Source organism: Taeniopygia guttata, chromosome 26 (assembly GCF_048771995.1).
Source record: "Taeniopygia guttata chromosome 26, bTaeGut7.mat, whole genome shotgun sequence".
Classification (NCBI taxonomy): domain Eukaryota; kingdom Metazoa; phylum Chordata; class Aves; order Passeriformes; family Estrildidae; genus Taeniopygia; species Taeniopygia guttata.
This window is the reverse complement of record NC_133051.1, coordinates 941039-956243: the sequence shown is the minus strand read 5'-3', so window position 1 is coordinate 956243 and position 15205 is coordinate 941039. Positions and strand designations below refer to the sequence as shown.

The 15205-nt window shown below is 55.3% G+C and overlaps 1 protein-coding gene across 5 annotated transcripts in view; it reads right to left on the bottom strand.

Moving 5' to 3' along the window:
- PLXNA2 (plexin A2) overlaps positions 1–15205 on the bottom strand; it is a 124014-nt gene that overhangs the window by 73345 nt on the left and 35464 nt on the right. For 4 of the 5 annotated variants that reach the window (XM_072918931.1, XM_030291772.4, XM_072918929.1 and 1 more), the window contains exon 4: positions 8510–8644. In XM_072918931.1, the coding sequence (XP_072775032.1) occupies positions 8510–8644 (135 nt within the window). Of the gene's footprint in view, positions 1–8509; positions 8645–11308; positions 11363–15205 lie in introns of those variants that run through there. The other variant, XM_072918932.1, reaches the window with a different exon arrangement.

Genomic DNA, 15205 nt, shown 5'->3' with positions numbered 1-15205 from the left:
TAAATACTCCCAAGGAGCTGCTGTGCAGCTGCAGGGCTGCCAGCAAGGATCAGCCCCTGCTCAGCCAAGCCTGGAAACGCCGCTGGCCACAGCCACTTCCAGCTGCTCTGCAGGGAGGGAAGGAGCTGCCCCAGCTCCCAGGGGCCAGCCCTGGTGCCCAGCACACCTGGGTGCCCTGCCAGGAGCATCCCCGCCTCAGGGACAGGCACTGGGGCGTCTGCTGCAGCTTCCAAGGGCATTTGGTGCCCTGCAGTCAACTTTTCATGGACATTTACCCATTCTAAAGGGTCACTCCGAGGAGTGCACGGGAATAGCTGCAGTTGGGAAGGTGATGCCCGGATTTATGGGGTCTCTGTAAACATCCTGGCACTGCAAACGACACCCAGTGACTTCTCTTCCCTCGTTCTCCCCGCTGGAGCATCGACCTGGACAGAGGGAAGTGAGGAATGGCCCTTGGCTGTGGGACTGAGGGTCTGGGGGCTTTCCCAGGATAGGTCACACAGCATCCCTATGCTTCAGTCCTGATTAAAACGTGATATTGCTGCTCCACCTCATAGGGAGGATAAATCTGGGAGTGGAGAGCAAAACGTTCACAGCCCAGTGGCGGCGGCTGCAGAGAAACCAGGAAAAAGGCAGAGGGGAAATAAAGAGGGAAAACAACAATCCTCCTGTGTGAGCAGCACGTTCCAAGCTTGATTACAATAAAAATAATTTCTTTAACACCCACACAGAAAGCTCCAGGCCAGGATTGCTGCTCCCCCTCTCTGTCTGGCCCCCAGCACTCTTGGCAGGGCCCTGGGCAGGGCTGGGGCAGGGGGAGCAGGCAGTGTTTAGTCTGCCAGGCACATTCCTGCTCGCTGCTCAAATAAATACAGGATTATTGATGGAGCTCCCTCCCCTCCCCAGCAGCAGGCAGAAATGCCACAGTCATCGAGTGGCTCCTTGGAACAGCACGGGGATGGGGCTGGAGGGACCTCGGGGATGGAGGGACCCCCGAGGCTGGAGGGGTTCTTGTTCTGCCGCAGGGCTGGTGCTCAGCATTTCCATTTGGGATGCTGAATGTGCTCTCATCCCTGACAAATCCGTGTACCTCCCTCCAGAGCCACACTCCAGAAAATATCAACACTTTTTGCCACAGCAAAGTTATAATGGGAAATATTTTTCCAGAGGAGAAGGAGGGAGAGCAAGAGCAAACCTCACCAAAGTTGTTTTTTTTCTGCTTTACAACCAGCCTTAACTTTTATATTTAGTCCCAGCTTGCAAGACCATTCCAGCCACTTTCCCTGGGGCACATCCATCATTTTCAACCTATCTGGAACCTGCAGGAGCTTGAGTCAAGCTGCACCTCATCTGGGGAATTTTTCAGAACCTTCAGGGGGAAAAGGAGAAAAAGGCAAAGGGTTTAAGAGTCAGGGTGGATTTGAACTCTCTTAAATCCTTCTGCCCCTTTGAGCCTCAGATTCCAGCAGGAGCTGGAAGCCTGGAGGGGTCAGTGCTGGGGGGGTTCCCAGCCCACACAGCCCCCAGAAAAATGCCACATTGTCCCAGGCTTTTGAGGGGACCAGGCAAAGCCTGATCCAATGGAAGCACTGCAGGATAAACTTTGAACTTGGCAGAGCCAGACCCAGGAATGGTTTGGGTTGGAAAGGATCTTAAACCCCCTCCAGTGCCACCCCTGCCAGGGGCAGGACACCTCCCACAGTCCCAGGGACACCTTCCACTGTCCCAGGGTGCTCCAAACCCCAAACCCTGGCCAGCCTGGCCTGGGACACTGCCAGGGATGAGGAGAACACTTCCAGGGATCAGGCAGTCTTCCCAGGGACCGGATCCAGCAGGAGCAGCTCCTGCTCTCTGTGTGCACAAACCCCACGGTAATAAAGCACTACTCCACAGCACAGCCCTTTTTCCATTTCACCCTTCGCTGGATCATTTTATGCATCTATTCCCATTGCTAATTCAAACTAATTAAAGTATAAAATAGAATAATTTGTGCAATTTCAGAGCTCCCCTCAGCATATTGTGAGTTATGTTTCCTTTCTGTTGGTGCTTGATGTGAGCAATTCCCGGCCTCGCCGGCTCAGTGCCCGCCAAATTCATCTGCTGGGGACACAAACTGTTCCAGGAGCACGGGGATGGGAAGAGGGCAACTTTAAAGAGGAAGAGGAACCCAGATTTGCTTTTGAATTTTATAGCTGAGCACTGAGTGTGACACTGCAGATCTCTCCTTCAAGCCCTTTTCCCTCCTGGGGACTCCACTCTCTCCTTTTTCTGCTGGTGAGGAAGGCCTGGGTCTGTCTGTCCATCCAGACAGAAAATCCTGCAGCATTCCAAACCCAGCCTTGAACATCAGCATCCCCCAGAGAGCTGGAGGAGGCTCTGGACAGCCTGGGACAGTGGGAAGTGTCCCTGTCCACTTCCAGTGGATGAGCTTTAAGGTCCTTTCCAGCCCAACAAATTCTGGGACTCCATGAACTCTTCTGCTTTCCAGATGGAGCAGGGGTGGTGGCACCAAATCTGGAGGGACACCAGAGCTGCCCCCAGCTCCTGAGGATCACAGAATCACACAGAATCACAGAATAATGAGGTTGGAAAAGACCTCTAAGATCATCAAGTCCAACCTGTGCCCTAACACCACAACTAGACCATAGCACCAAGTGCCACGTCCAGTCTTTTTTTAAACATATCCAGAGATGGTGATTCCACCACCTCCCTAGGAAGACAATTCCAGTATTTTATTATTCTTTCAGTGAAAGATTTTTTCCTAATATCCAACCTAAACCTTCCCTGATGTAGCTGAGGCTGTGTCCTCTTGTTCTGCCAGTTGCTGCCCAGTGGAAGAGATCGACCCCACCTGTCTGCAGCCTCCCTTCAGGAAGGATGCCCCAGGTCCCTTTAGAAACCCGCAGCACTGGGGAGCTGAGGCTCTCTGCCTGGGGATGTGCACGTAAGGGAAATTCTAGAAATGCCTCAGCACCGTGGTGGCTCGCCTGGAAATGAAACAATGGCTCTGTGGAAGAGGAGGAATTGGAAAGGGAAGCAAATGCCGAAGCAAACACGTGGGAACCCTGTGGCTGTGACTGGCAGGGCAAGAAACAGGCCTAATACAAAGAAAGAGCAGAGCAAAACAAACAAACTGAACAAACTGCAGGCAAAGGCAGGCAGCGCTTGAAAGGAGCCAGCACACGAGCAGAGTCTGCAATAAAACTCATGCAGGAAGAACAAACCCGCTGACCCCAGCTCACACCGCAGCCTCTTCCACCCCTTCTTCCAGGAAAGTTCATTCTTCAAGGATTCCTCACCTCAAAGGTTCTGCCCCGAGCTGCCCGCGTTTATTTTGTGTCTGGACAGACATCCCAGGGTCTGGGGGCACGGGGGGCACTGGGGCCAGCAGTGAGCCCCAGCAGGTCCCACCTGCCTGGATTGCGGCCTTCTGGGCAACTGGTGTTAATTAACACATCCTCCTCATCAGCGGGCAATTATTAATGAGCACGGACAAGTTTTCAGCGGAATTTCTTAATTATTCCTCACTGAGCGCGGGAAAGGCAGAGGCGGCGCTGAGTTGGGAATTTTGGGAGGGTGGAGGAGGAGCTGTGCACACACCCCAGGGGCACAGCCCTTCCTCCAGGGGCTCCTGTCCCCATCCCAGCTCTCTCTGTCCCAGCCCATGGGCACAGGATGAGCAGGTGGAGGGGACAGGGAGGCAGGATTTTGGACACCTCTGGTGGATTCAGCCGAGCCCTTCTCCCTGTGCCAGTGTTCGAAGTTTGCTGAGATTATGTCCAGCTAACTGGCTGTTCAACTAGCAGATAATGTAGTTAAAAATTTAATCAGTTCATTTTTTCCCTCTTGATGACTCCAGACCCTTTTATCTACATCTCCTGCATTTTTTATCATGTTTTCTCAGTTCTTTTCAGGACACCATCAGTATTTACAGCCCTGCTGCTCCAGGACTGATGGGCTCCCCTGTTTTTCTCAGTCCTCACTCCAATCCAACTTTTCCTAAATCATCTGGGCGGCTCCTGTCTGCCTCCCCCTCCCTCAGCATGCAGCAGTTCAGCCCAAAGCAAAGCAGTTTGCACAGAAACCTCTCGGGGTTACAGGACAGGGGAATGCACAACAAATCATCCCCGGAGAGCTGCAGCTCCTGCCAAGGGGGCACTTGCAAAGCAAATGTTTCACTGCTCCCAGAGCAGACTAAAAGACAATTTCTTTACCTAAAGCCAGAGTGATGGATGTGGAGGGGGAGGGAGGAATTCAGTCGGTGGAAAAGCAACAGGTCTGGGAATAAACGAGGAGGAGCTGTGGCTGCCCCTTCCCTGGAGAGCTCAAAGCCAGTTTGGATGGGGCTTGGAGCAACCTGGGGTGGAATGAGACGAATTCCGAAGTCCCTCCCAGCCCAAACCAATCTGTGGTTCTCTGATTCCATCAGAGAACACAAAGCTGTGCCCCAGAGGCACAGTGGGCACATCCAGCACCCCTGGAGCAGCACGGGCTCCCTCAGAGCTGGGGTGTTTTCCTCACCACTAACACGAGGATTTTCCTTCCAGCCAGCGTTTCCTGTGAGCATTTTGATCCTGATGATGTGAATTCCACGTCTGCAGCCCTTGATTAGGTGGTGAAATCTTTTGGAGCTGGCAGTCCCTACCCCAGGTTTGATTGAGCTCCTCTCACTCCTGCCTTAAAAATAGCCAAACTCCTTCTTCTGTGGAGAGCTGTGAAAATCTTTGGCCCCAGTTTTGGTGCTGCTTACATAATGCCCGTGCCCACAGCCCTGGGGGGAGCAGCAGCCAGGGCAGAGCTGCCTGGGGAGCAGAGGGGCTCCTGCAGCCTTGGGGCCATCGAATCACCCAGGATTGATCGAGTTGGGGCTTTCAGACACTGAAAAAACCCAACTGCCTCGCTGACACGCAGACAATTAATGCTCCTGGGCTGAATTACAGAGCCACTTCTCCTCAGCACCAGCAGCCCTGCTCCTGAGAGCCTCAGCCCTTCCCTCTGGAGGGGAGCAAGCAGAGAAGATTTTCTGCACGTGCAGGGCTTGTTGGTGTGGGCTGTGTGACAGACTCAGTGGCAAAATGGGAATTTTTAAACCAGGGGGCGTTGGTGGCCCCACATTTGTCAAACATTGCCATTAACCCCTCACCTGCTGTTTGATCCCCACGTCTCACCAGTGAAGCAGCAACGTGACCAACTCCATGTCAATATTTTATTTTTTGTGGGGTGTTTTGTGGTTTTTTTTCCTTGATAGAGACTGTTAATTGAATTTGCCTGTGAAAAGTGAGGCAGCTCACACTGGGCAGTGGCTGAGGAGATCCATGGTCCCCTCACTGTGGCTGTGCTGGTCCCCCCACCACAAAACCCATGGTGAATTTGGGGACAGGACCCAAAATGTGGGATTTTGGGGAGATTAACTCCACCAGCACCCACCAGACCCAGTGCTGTTCCCACCCTGGAACCCCACAAAGCTCCTGCAGTGTCCCCATCTCAATCTCCATCTCCATCATCTCCATCTCCATCCAGCTCTCCCCGAGCCTTGCTCAGCCTGTGTGCAGAAATGGGCTTTGTTTGCTCCACCAGCACTGAGAAATTAATTCCTGCTTCAAACACTGTCAGAACCACCTCTCTTTTCCCCTCTGAGTGTTTGAAAGCAGGTGCTGTGGGAAGGGAACCTGAAAGCTCCTAAAACCACCCTTAAGCTCTGGTTCAAGAGCTCTGAGTGCCTGGAAGCAAAGTTTCTTTATTCCTCTCTCCCCCAGACTGGGCTGTGCAACTGTTGCTTCTGTGCTTTGTGGGAGTGAAATCAAATGTCAAATATTCTGCTTTGGAAGGAGTTGGCAGCCAGACATGAAAGGCTCAGGGAGAGCTCAAAAAAAGAGGGAGGAACAAACTGGAGCAAAGCACAGACAGGGCTGGGACAGGAGCCAGGGGATGGGGAAGGGCTGTGCCTGCAGCCACAGCTCCAGATCTGAGCAGGGAGAGGCTCTTTTCCCTGCATTTCTGCACAAAGCTGGTCCTGGCTGCTGCCTGCACAGAAGGGAGCTGGGCTCCGTGCCGAGGAGCTCCCTCCATCCTTTGGGAAGCATCCCCACAGCCCCAGGGCTGCACCCAGAGCCCTCCTGGGGCTGCACCCAGAGCCCTCTCAGGGCTGTCCCCACGGCCAGACCCTGTCCCAGGGCTGTCCCAGCACTGTCCCCATGCCCAGATCCCATCCCAGGGCTGTCCCAGACCACATCCCAGGGCTGTCCCCATGCCCAGATCCCGTCCCAGGGCTGTCCCAGGGTTGTCCCAGGGCTGTCCCCATGCCCAGATCCCCTCCCAGGGCTGTCCCAGCGCTGTCCCCACGCCCAGAGGGGCTCAGGAGCTGCCAGCAGCTCTGTCAGGGGCACCTTGCCCAGGTGAATCGCACAGCCCCAGCCGTGCCTCGAGGGCCGTGTGTGGGCACAGCACTGGCCTGGCTCTGTCCCAGCTCTGGGCAATCCTCCCTCCACCCTAACTGCAGCACAGCCCTGCTAGGAGCAGCTGCTCTCCATGGCAAATTTCGGTTTGTTCTCCATTTCCAGCCTTCAGAGGCCGTTTTTTGCTGTGTGTTCTCCGTCCTTCCTGCACCTCCCACCATTCACAGCCTCATCCCCCTGGAGCTGCTGGATCTCCCTCCTCCTCTTGCTTCTGACCCTTTTCAATCATCAGCCTCCTTTATAGAGAGCTGGGGAAAAATACATTCTTGGCTGCACTTTGCTGGCCTATCAGCCTGCAGGATGGGGGCACTGGGGTCACAGGAGCTGCCAGGATCCATATACATCAGGTACTGGGATTTTGGGACCCAGAGCACGCATTGCTGCGAGGGCAACGGGCAAATCCTGTGGCAAATCCTGCAAGGAATGAGAGGCAACAGCCCCCAGCTCCTGGAGTGTCCCCAAGGCAGAGCCGTGGCTGGAAATGGAATTAATGTTCCAGGAATATTCTATTATTTGCTAATTCTCTTCACATCTTTTTGTTTCACAATTAAGCAAATTAGTGCTTTGATGAATATTAAGACGCTCTTGCCTCATAAAAGATGAGTTAGAGGCATTCCCCCTGGACTTTGCTCCTAATGAAAACAGTTCCTCAGCTGTTTGAGATCCACACTGGGTCCTTTCCTCCCTGGTGGGAGCATGGGCAGCACGTGCTGCTGCACAAAGTGACCAAGAATTAACATTGAATCAAATAATTCAATTGCAAAGTTTGCACAGATCCTCATTATTGCCATCTAATCCCAGCCCGAGCTGCGGTGGGATGGGAAATTTGTGGCTGCTCATGCAAGTGTCGGTCCCTGAGTGGCTCTAACAAGCACAAAATGCTTTCCTCAGCCTCAGGGATTCGCTCACTCGAGGCTTTCAGCAGGGAGAAGACTTTGCCCTCTTTTAAGCATTTCTTCCCTGCTTTCAAATGACTTTACAACCAAGGAAAGGATTTCCCAGTTTTTTCTTTTCTTGCTGTAGGTCAGAAAAGCAGTTCTGCTGGCTCTGGGAGGAGCTGGGAGCTCCCAGTGCAAGGCACAGGGAGAGCTGCTCTCTACCTCCATCAGAACATCCCTGACCACACCAACACCTCCCTGCAGCAGCTCAGGGCAGCTGGGAGGGAGGACGGGTGGAAAGCTGTCACTGACCAGGGGTCTGCTCCAAACAGAACAGTTTAACAGCACACAGAAAGGGCGCTCAGGCCTCGGCAGGGGCTGCCCAGGGAGCTCTGGAGTGCCCATCCCTGGAGGTGTCCCAGGAATGCTGGAGGTGGCACTCAGGGCTCCGGGCTGGGGATGAGGTGGGGATGGGCACAAGATGGAACCGATGGTTCTGCAGGGATTTTCCAGCCTCGGGGATTCTGGGGTTTTGTGCTCAGGGATGCTCCCAGACATCCTGCACGAGCCCTGGAACCTCTGCAGCCCAGAGCCCTGAACCAGCTCCGTTCCCATCACTTCCAGCCAGGAACCAGCAGGTTCAGCTCTCCCCAAGCACTGATGCCAACCTCTGCTCAGGGGCAGAAAAACCCCAGCTCCTCCCGGCCCTGCAAGTGTTGTCCCCATGGCAGCACCTCGGGGACAGCTCCAGAGCTCACTGCTGAGGGTGGGGAGCTGGGATCCCCATGGTGGCACCTCGGGGACAGCTCCAGAGCTCAGGGCTGAGGGAGGGGAGCTGGGATCCCATGGTGGCACCTCGGGGACAGCTCCAGAGCTCACGGCTGAGGGAGGGGAGCTGGGATCCCCATGGTGGCACCTTGGGGACAGCTCCAGAGCTCAGGGCTGAGGGAGAGGAGCTGGGATCCCCATGGCAGCACCTTGGGGACAGCTCCAGAGCTCAGGGCTGAGGAAGGGGAGCTGGGATCCCCATGGTGGCACCTCGGGGACAGCTCCAGAGCTCAGGGCTGAGGGAGGGGAGCTGGGATCCCCATGGTGGCACCTCGGGGACAGCTCCAGAGCTCAGGGCTGAGGGAGGGCAGCTGGAACCCCCGGGCAGGGCGTGGAGCAGGCACTCACCTGGCGCTCCGACATGACGTACAGGTACTTGTGGTCGGTGGAGAAGGCCATGTCCCGCAGCACCGGGCTCCCATCCTTGAACACCGGCACCACCTCGTACTGGATCCCGCCCTGGGGCGGCCCGTCCGCCCGGATCTGCGGGAGAAAACACGCACGGCTCAGAGGGCACCAAACTCCGGCTTGGTTTTGGGGGGTGACGGGGTCAGGGGAGGAGGGGGAGGTGGGAAAAGGAATGAATTCAAAAATCTCGGCTCCAGACTGCACACAGAGCAGTTTGGAGCTGAGAGGAGCAGGAGGCAGCACATTGGAGCGGGAGCTGGAGCAAAGGTTCCGTCTCCACTGCAGCCAGTGTGATTTTGGCAATCCAGGAGAAATAATGAGAGAGTTTTGTTGTTGCAAGGCGAGCACAGAGACCGGCAGTGAGCTATGATTGACCATCCAGGGGGAAGGAAAATTGTAAACTTTTAAGATTCTCTCTAAAATGAACCTGATTTATTTCCTGGATTTCTCTCTTTTTCCCTCTACCTCCCAAGTGTTCAGTGCTGGAAAAGAACATCAGGTGGGAATGCGAGAGGTCTGTGGAACACCCAGAGTCAGACACAGGAGCCTCTGGCAGGATTAAGCTGCCAGCCCAAGCCTGCCTCGAAAGCCCTGAATTTTCAGAAAGCAAAATCCCCTGAAAGGCAAAAGGTCAAATCCTGCTTTAATTCCACCTGTGAGAATTAGGATGGTGACAGCCCCCGTGGAATAGCAAGAATTAATTAGAGGCATTTTCACACCAGTATGAGCCCAGTGCCTCACTGGCTGCTGCCCCCCGAGTCACCCACGCTGCTCTGGGAGCCACCAGCCTGCAGCAGGGACAGAGGGACAGGAATGACCTGGGGAATAAAGAGCAGGAACGCTGGGCTGACAGGGATCCACAGCCAGCACCGCACACTGATTAATGGCCAGACAGGAATGGAAGCGCCGGACATGAAGGATCAGCGGCCTTTGTGAAAAACAACTGTTTTCCAGAGCTCCCTCAGGGCTCCAGCAGCTCGTTAAACTCAGCTTCCTTCTAGTAATGAGGTCAGACAGGGCTAATAAAGAGAGATACCACCGGACAAGGCCGGCGCAGACCAATTCCAACTGGGAATTGCAGCTCTGGGCTGGAGACAGCGCCCGGACAGCTCCTCCAGCCCGGCTGAGACCTCGGAGTGTGCCTGGAACGGGAGCCTGGGATGGGCTTGGTGCCTGGAGTGGGAGCCTGGGATGGGCTTGGTGCCGGGAACGGGAGCCTGGGATGGGCTTGGTGCCTGGAACGGGAGCCTGGGATGGGCTTGGTGCCTGGAATGGGAGCCTGGGATGGGCTTGGTGCCTGGAACGGGAGCCTGGGATGGGCTTGGTGCCTGGAATGGGAGCCTAGGATGGGCTTGGTGCCTGGAATGGGAGCCTGGGATGGGCTTGGTGCCTGGAACAGGAGCCTGGGATGGGCTTGGTGCCTGGAATGGGAGCCTGGGATGGGCTTGGTGCCTGGAACGGGAGCCTGGGATGGGCTTGGTGCCTGGAATGGGAGCCTAGGATGGGCTTGGTGCCTGGAATGGGAGCCTGGGATGGGCTTGGTGCCTGGAACAAGAGCCTGGGATGGGCTTGGTGCCTGGAATGGCAGTTTTGGGGCACAGCACGGGGTGCTGGGCGCTGCCTGTGCCCACCAAGACCAGGGAGCAACCCTGGGGCTCTCAGGGACTCTGTCACCGTGAGGTGGCCCCGGGCACAGGACAAGGGGACAGCAGAGCCCTCTGCCCCCGCGCTGGGTGGGTGCTGAACCCCAGATCCCCCAGAGCCCCCTGGCACAGCCCAGGCCGAGGGCACCCCCTGACACCAGGATGCTCCGCTGCATCTCTTGCTCAGGGCTCGGTTTCCGTGGCAACAGATGATGATGTCAGAGAAGAGCGATGATTTCTGTGGACGAGGAAGAAGAAAGGGATCATCTCACACAGCAGGAAGCTTCTTGTTGACGTTTGGAGAGGGAAATAATTCCTCTGCTTCACGTACGGGTGCCCTCCTGGGGCCTGACAGCTGCTGGAGCAGGGGTGGGACCAGTCCTGCACCTCTGGGCTCATCCCCTGCCAGGGCTCGTCCTGGCATAGCTGTGGGGGACAGGGGAGCACAGGGATGGGGCTGGAATCCCATCTGGCTCTGTCCCCTCCCTGTCCCTGACAGAGTGATGGGTGTGGGAAGGGTTCAGGAGAGGGGCACGGAGGGAAGCAGGGCACAGGTGGAGCACAGGGGTGGGGAGAGGCAGCTCAGCGAGGGCCAGCAGAGCTTGGGAGGACACACCACGGGCTGCCAGCTCGGACAGGAGCCCGAGGAGCTGCCCGGGCCAGCCCCAGCCCTTCCCTCCTGCTGGGTGTTTACAAATGTCCCCTGAGAAGAGCCCAACGATGCAATCTGCAAATCCCAAGTGATCCTGCTGGCAGCCCCTGCGGAGGAGCAGGATGTGCTGGGTGCAGGGAGCTGCAGCCCTGCAGGGCCGGGCTCACACTGAGCTCCCTAATACCCCCACAATGCAGCTGCAGCTAAGCTGGCCTTTATCACCAGAGATTAGCAAAATTCCACATTGTGGCTCCGTGTAGGAGCCACTCAAGGATCTAATCTGACATGAAGCTGCAGCACACCTCGTGTGGGAAAGTTCCCCTCAGGTGTGGAGCCCAGGCAGTGCCAGTGGTGGGGTAGCTCTGCCTTCCCTCCCAGTCCCTCCCAGCAGGCTCCCATTAGAAGACATCAAATCTCTTTGCAGGAACTTTCCATGATTAAATTACCTGTCTGTTTTCATTAGGGGTGTTTCCACCAGGCTGACTCAGGATGGAGTTTCTGATGCCAGAAAAAAACAGCTGAATAAGCCCATGCGTGAGGGGACTGATTCCCCAGCCCGGACCCTGCAGCAAGGCCGCCCATGAACTCCTGAGAGCTGCAGCTTCTCCCCACCTCTGCAGCTGCCTGGGGTCCCAAAGCACTTTGGGCTTCCAACAGAGCCAGGAGGGGCTGGAAACAGCCAGGAAGGCCATGGAAGGGCTCCTGAGAGGATTCCCAGGGCCAGGAGCAGCAGGCACTGCCTGAAGTTGTTGATTTTTGTAAAGGCAGTGAAGTGAAAAGCTGGACACTCCCGGTCCTGCATCCTCTGACCCCCACAGCAACCTCCAGGAGGGGAGAATCCACCACTGGAACTGCAAATTTTTACCCAGAAAGTTTCCAAGAGCCCTTCAGGCCCTCTGTGAAATTCTGGGAGTAAAGAACCCCCAGAGTTTCTGCTGACATCTGGGCTGGACCCATTTCCAGGTCATGACTAAACCCAGAGGGGTGTGGGGATTTCTGAGGATCATTCAGCCAGTCCCACCCCACACATGGGATGTGAATTTGCTGATGCAAGCGTGCCAGGACCCCAGGACCCCTCACCATGGGTCACCTGGGCAGGGGCAGGAGGGGACTCCAGCCCCCCAGCCCCACACTGTGGGTGCACCCACAATGCTGGATCTGCCAGGAGAAGAGATTCCATCATTCCACGAGCATTTCCTCCATCAGCACAGCCCTTGCCATCCCCACGAGGAAGGAGATCGGGAGGAGGATCCCTTGCTGCCTTTCTGCAGGGTTCTGGGGGGAAGCAGCAGCTCAGACATCCTGACAGGACAAACCCTTAAGAGAAATTGCCACTGGAGAGGTTCTTTCCTCCTCCAGGCCTTTATTTCCCTCTCCCACCCTTCTGCTCCTCCAGCCTCGTGCAGGATGAGGCAGGGAGGATGGCAGAGGCACCATGCAGAGCCTAATCAGCAGCCCCATGGCTTTAATTTATTACTGCATGAGAGGCTCGTTTAGAACAAAGCTGCCAGTTCAGGAGATCATTCCCTGAAAAGACTTTTTATTTGAAAAGCTGTCAGCTCACACCTTGTCACAGCCCTACTTGCAGCAGCAGAACTTTAATAACATGCCACCTCATGCAAATGAGCTGCTAATTAATTAAGTAGTATTCTTCCGGGATGGATTCATTAGAATGAAATTTGGGCTGGCAAGGCTGGATTGCTTTGGATGGTGCTTTAAATCAGCAGCATTGTCTTCTCCTGGAGCCCCAGCTCTCCCCCCATGCAGAGAAGGACGCCCAAGGGAAGGAGAGCAGGGCTGAGTGCTGAGCTCAGCTCTGTGATGGACACAAAACACGAGAGCAAGCCCAGAGCTGGTGTTGTTCTGGTGTTATTTAGGGCGAGGGAGGCACCAGGTATCTGCTTGTCACAAACCATTTGCAGCTCTTGCCCAAAGCCCACAAAATAGCCCTGCATCTGTGTTATCTGTCCACAGCTCACCTGTGCCCTTCCAGCTGAATAATCCTGCACAGCTCCGTGTCAGCCTCTCTCTGCCCCCAGGAACATCCTCCTCCAGCTCTGCATTTCACAGCTGAAGGGATTGGTCTTGCTTAGTTTGCTTTGTTGACCTTGAGTGGCCATGTAAAATGGCATCAAAAGCCACTTAGACAAGACTGTCTAATGTGGAGTTTGCTCTAAATGAGCTTCAGTGAGTCGTGATTCTCCCCAAGGAGGAGAAAACTAAATGACTGTCAAAAATCACCACACAAAAACCCTGTTTCTCCAAAGCCACGGCTTCCAGCTGATCAGGTGGGAGCCACAGAGTTCCTCAGGAAATATTATTCTCTTTCCTTTTTGAAAACATCATGTAAGCAATATGTTTGAAATGGCTTCGATTTCCTGCCCGGCACCTCCCGGGGATGCTGGAACACGAGCCAAACTCGGAGCTGCCTAAGGCTGAAACCCAGAAGGAAATAAGAGAATCCAAATTTTATTGGTTTTGGGGTTTATAAACCCGTGGATAAAGCCTGCCTGGTGGTTCTGTGCCTCTCTAGGCCAGGCAGGAGCCATCAGGTGAGCAAGGAGGCCGTGCATATTTTTGGTTTCACTGGTGCATGCAGAGGCAGCCGTGTGTTACTGATCAGATCTAACCTTGCTCGGGCAGAGGATGTGAGAAAATTCCCGAGGGCTCAGCTTTGCTCAGATCCCGGGCAATGAGCCTCTCCCACGTCCTGCTGCTCCCCCAGGCCACTCCTCAGAGCTGCAGGTGGCAATGGGCATTTTCTGGGTAGGAATTGGGGCAGAGCCTCACAAAGGGCTCAGTCTCCATCCCCAGCCCTGCCTGACCTGCAGGGAGGCTGGAGCCCTGCAGGGAGGTTGTGTGAGGACACAGAGCCCCGGGCGAGCTGGCACTGCCCCAGGGCTCCCTCCAGCCCTTCCCAGCCTGCCTGAGCTGTGCAAACTCCCAGCAGGGGCTGGCTCCCTGTCTGGGGCTGCCTCATCCCCCCTGGGCACGCAGGAGCTGCAGCAATGTGTCACCTGCAGCACCAGCAGCAGCCCAGGGACATTGGCTGGTTCATTCCCTGTCCTGGAAGCACTGAAGGCTCCTGATGGGAGGCTCTAAGGTATAAATCCATGGGGCTGAATCTCTCCCTGTCTGCTCATCCACGCCCCAGTCTCCATCAGACAGAGGTCTGAGGTAGCTCAGGCTCCTGGTGTGTGAAGAAAGCTCCTCCTGCCCCTCTGAGCTGCTTCCCCAGTGCTATTCTGGGGCAGATCAAGGATAAAAATAAAAATAAAAAGCAAAATCTCTTCCATCTCCGCACTGTAACTCCCTAAGCCTTTGGCACATGCCCTTTGCAGCATCTCAGGATTAATCAGCAGATAAGCAGATGAGCTGGCTCTGAATAATCTGTGGATGCAACACATGGAACGCTGCTCAGCACGGCCTTGGATGCAGGGCTGGAGCTGAAGATGGGTTTGGAGCACACCAGCAGCACAATCTGAACAGCCAGGTCCAGCAGGACACAGCAGCCTGAGCTGGCTTCGTGCTGAGAGATTTTGCTTGTGGACCCTGAGCAGAGGAGAGGTGGGACAGAGCTGCTCCAGAGCTGTCACAGAATCACAGAATCAAGAGGTTGGAAGAGACCTTTAAGATCATCAAGTCCAACCTATGCCCTGAGACCTCAACTAGGCTATAGCACCAAGTGCCATGTCCAGGCTTTTTTAAACACATCCAGAGATGGGGATTCCACCACCTCCCTGGGAAGACAATTCCAGAACTTTATTATTCTTTTGGTGTTTATTTTTTCATGATATCCAACCTTTACCTTTCCTGAGAGCTCGAGACAGTGTCCTCTGGTTCTGCCAAGCCCCACGGAGCAGGACAGAGGCAGCTGTGCCCCCAGCCCTGCTCTGCTTCCCCAGCACAGCCAAACCCTCCTGGTGCCCAAGGCAGCGGCAGGAGATGGGCTCAGGCTGGGGCAGGGATGGGGGGACAAAGCCCCAGCACATTCCTGCTCTGCTCCCATAATTGACCTGCAGATAAACACATGGCTTCCACCCTAATCCCCTGCAGCCTCGTGAACATCAGCCGCGCTAAATTTTTCATGTAATTAAGAGAAAAACCCTAATCCAGTGTAATTAGCTCCCTGATTGCCAACGTCAGGCAGCAGAGCAGTGTTTGAACAGCAATTCAGGTCTAGCTGGTTAGGCAAATACTGCGTGTGTGGCTCAGTAATTCAACCCTGGAACGCTCCCCCTGTGCTGTCCTCACAGCCTGAAGTGCTTTATTGCTGCCAGGGGCCTCATCTGCCCCAAAGTGCTGCCCCAGCGAGCTCCAGTTCCATCCATGGCCTTGCTC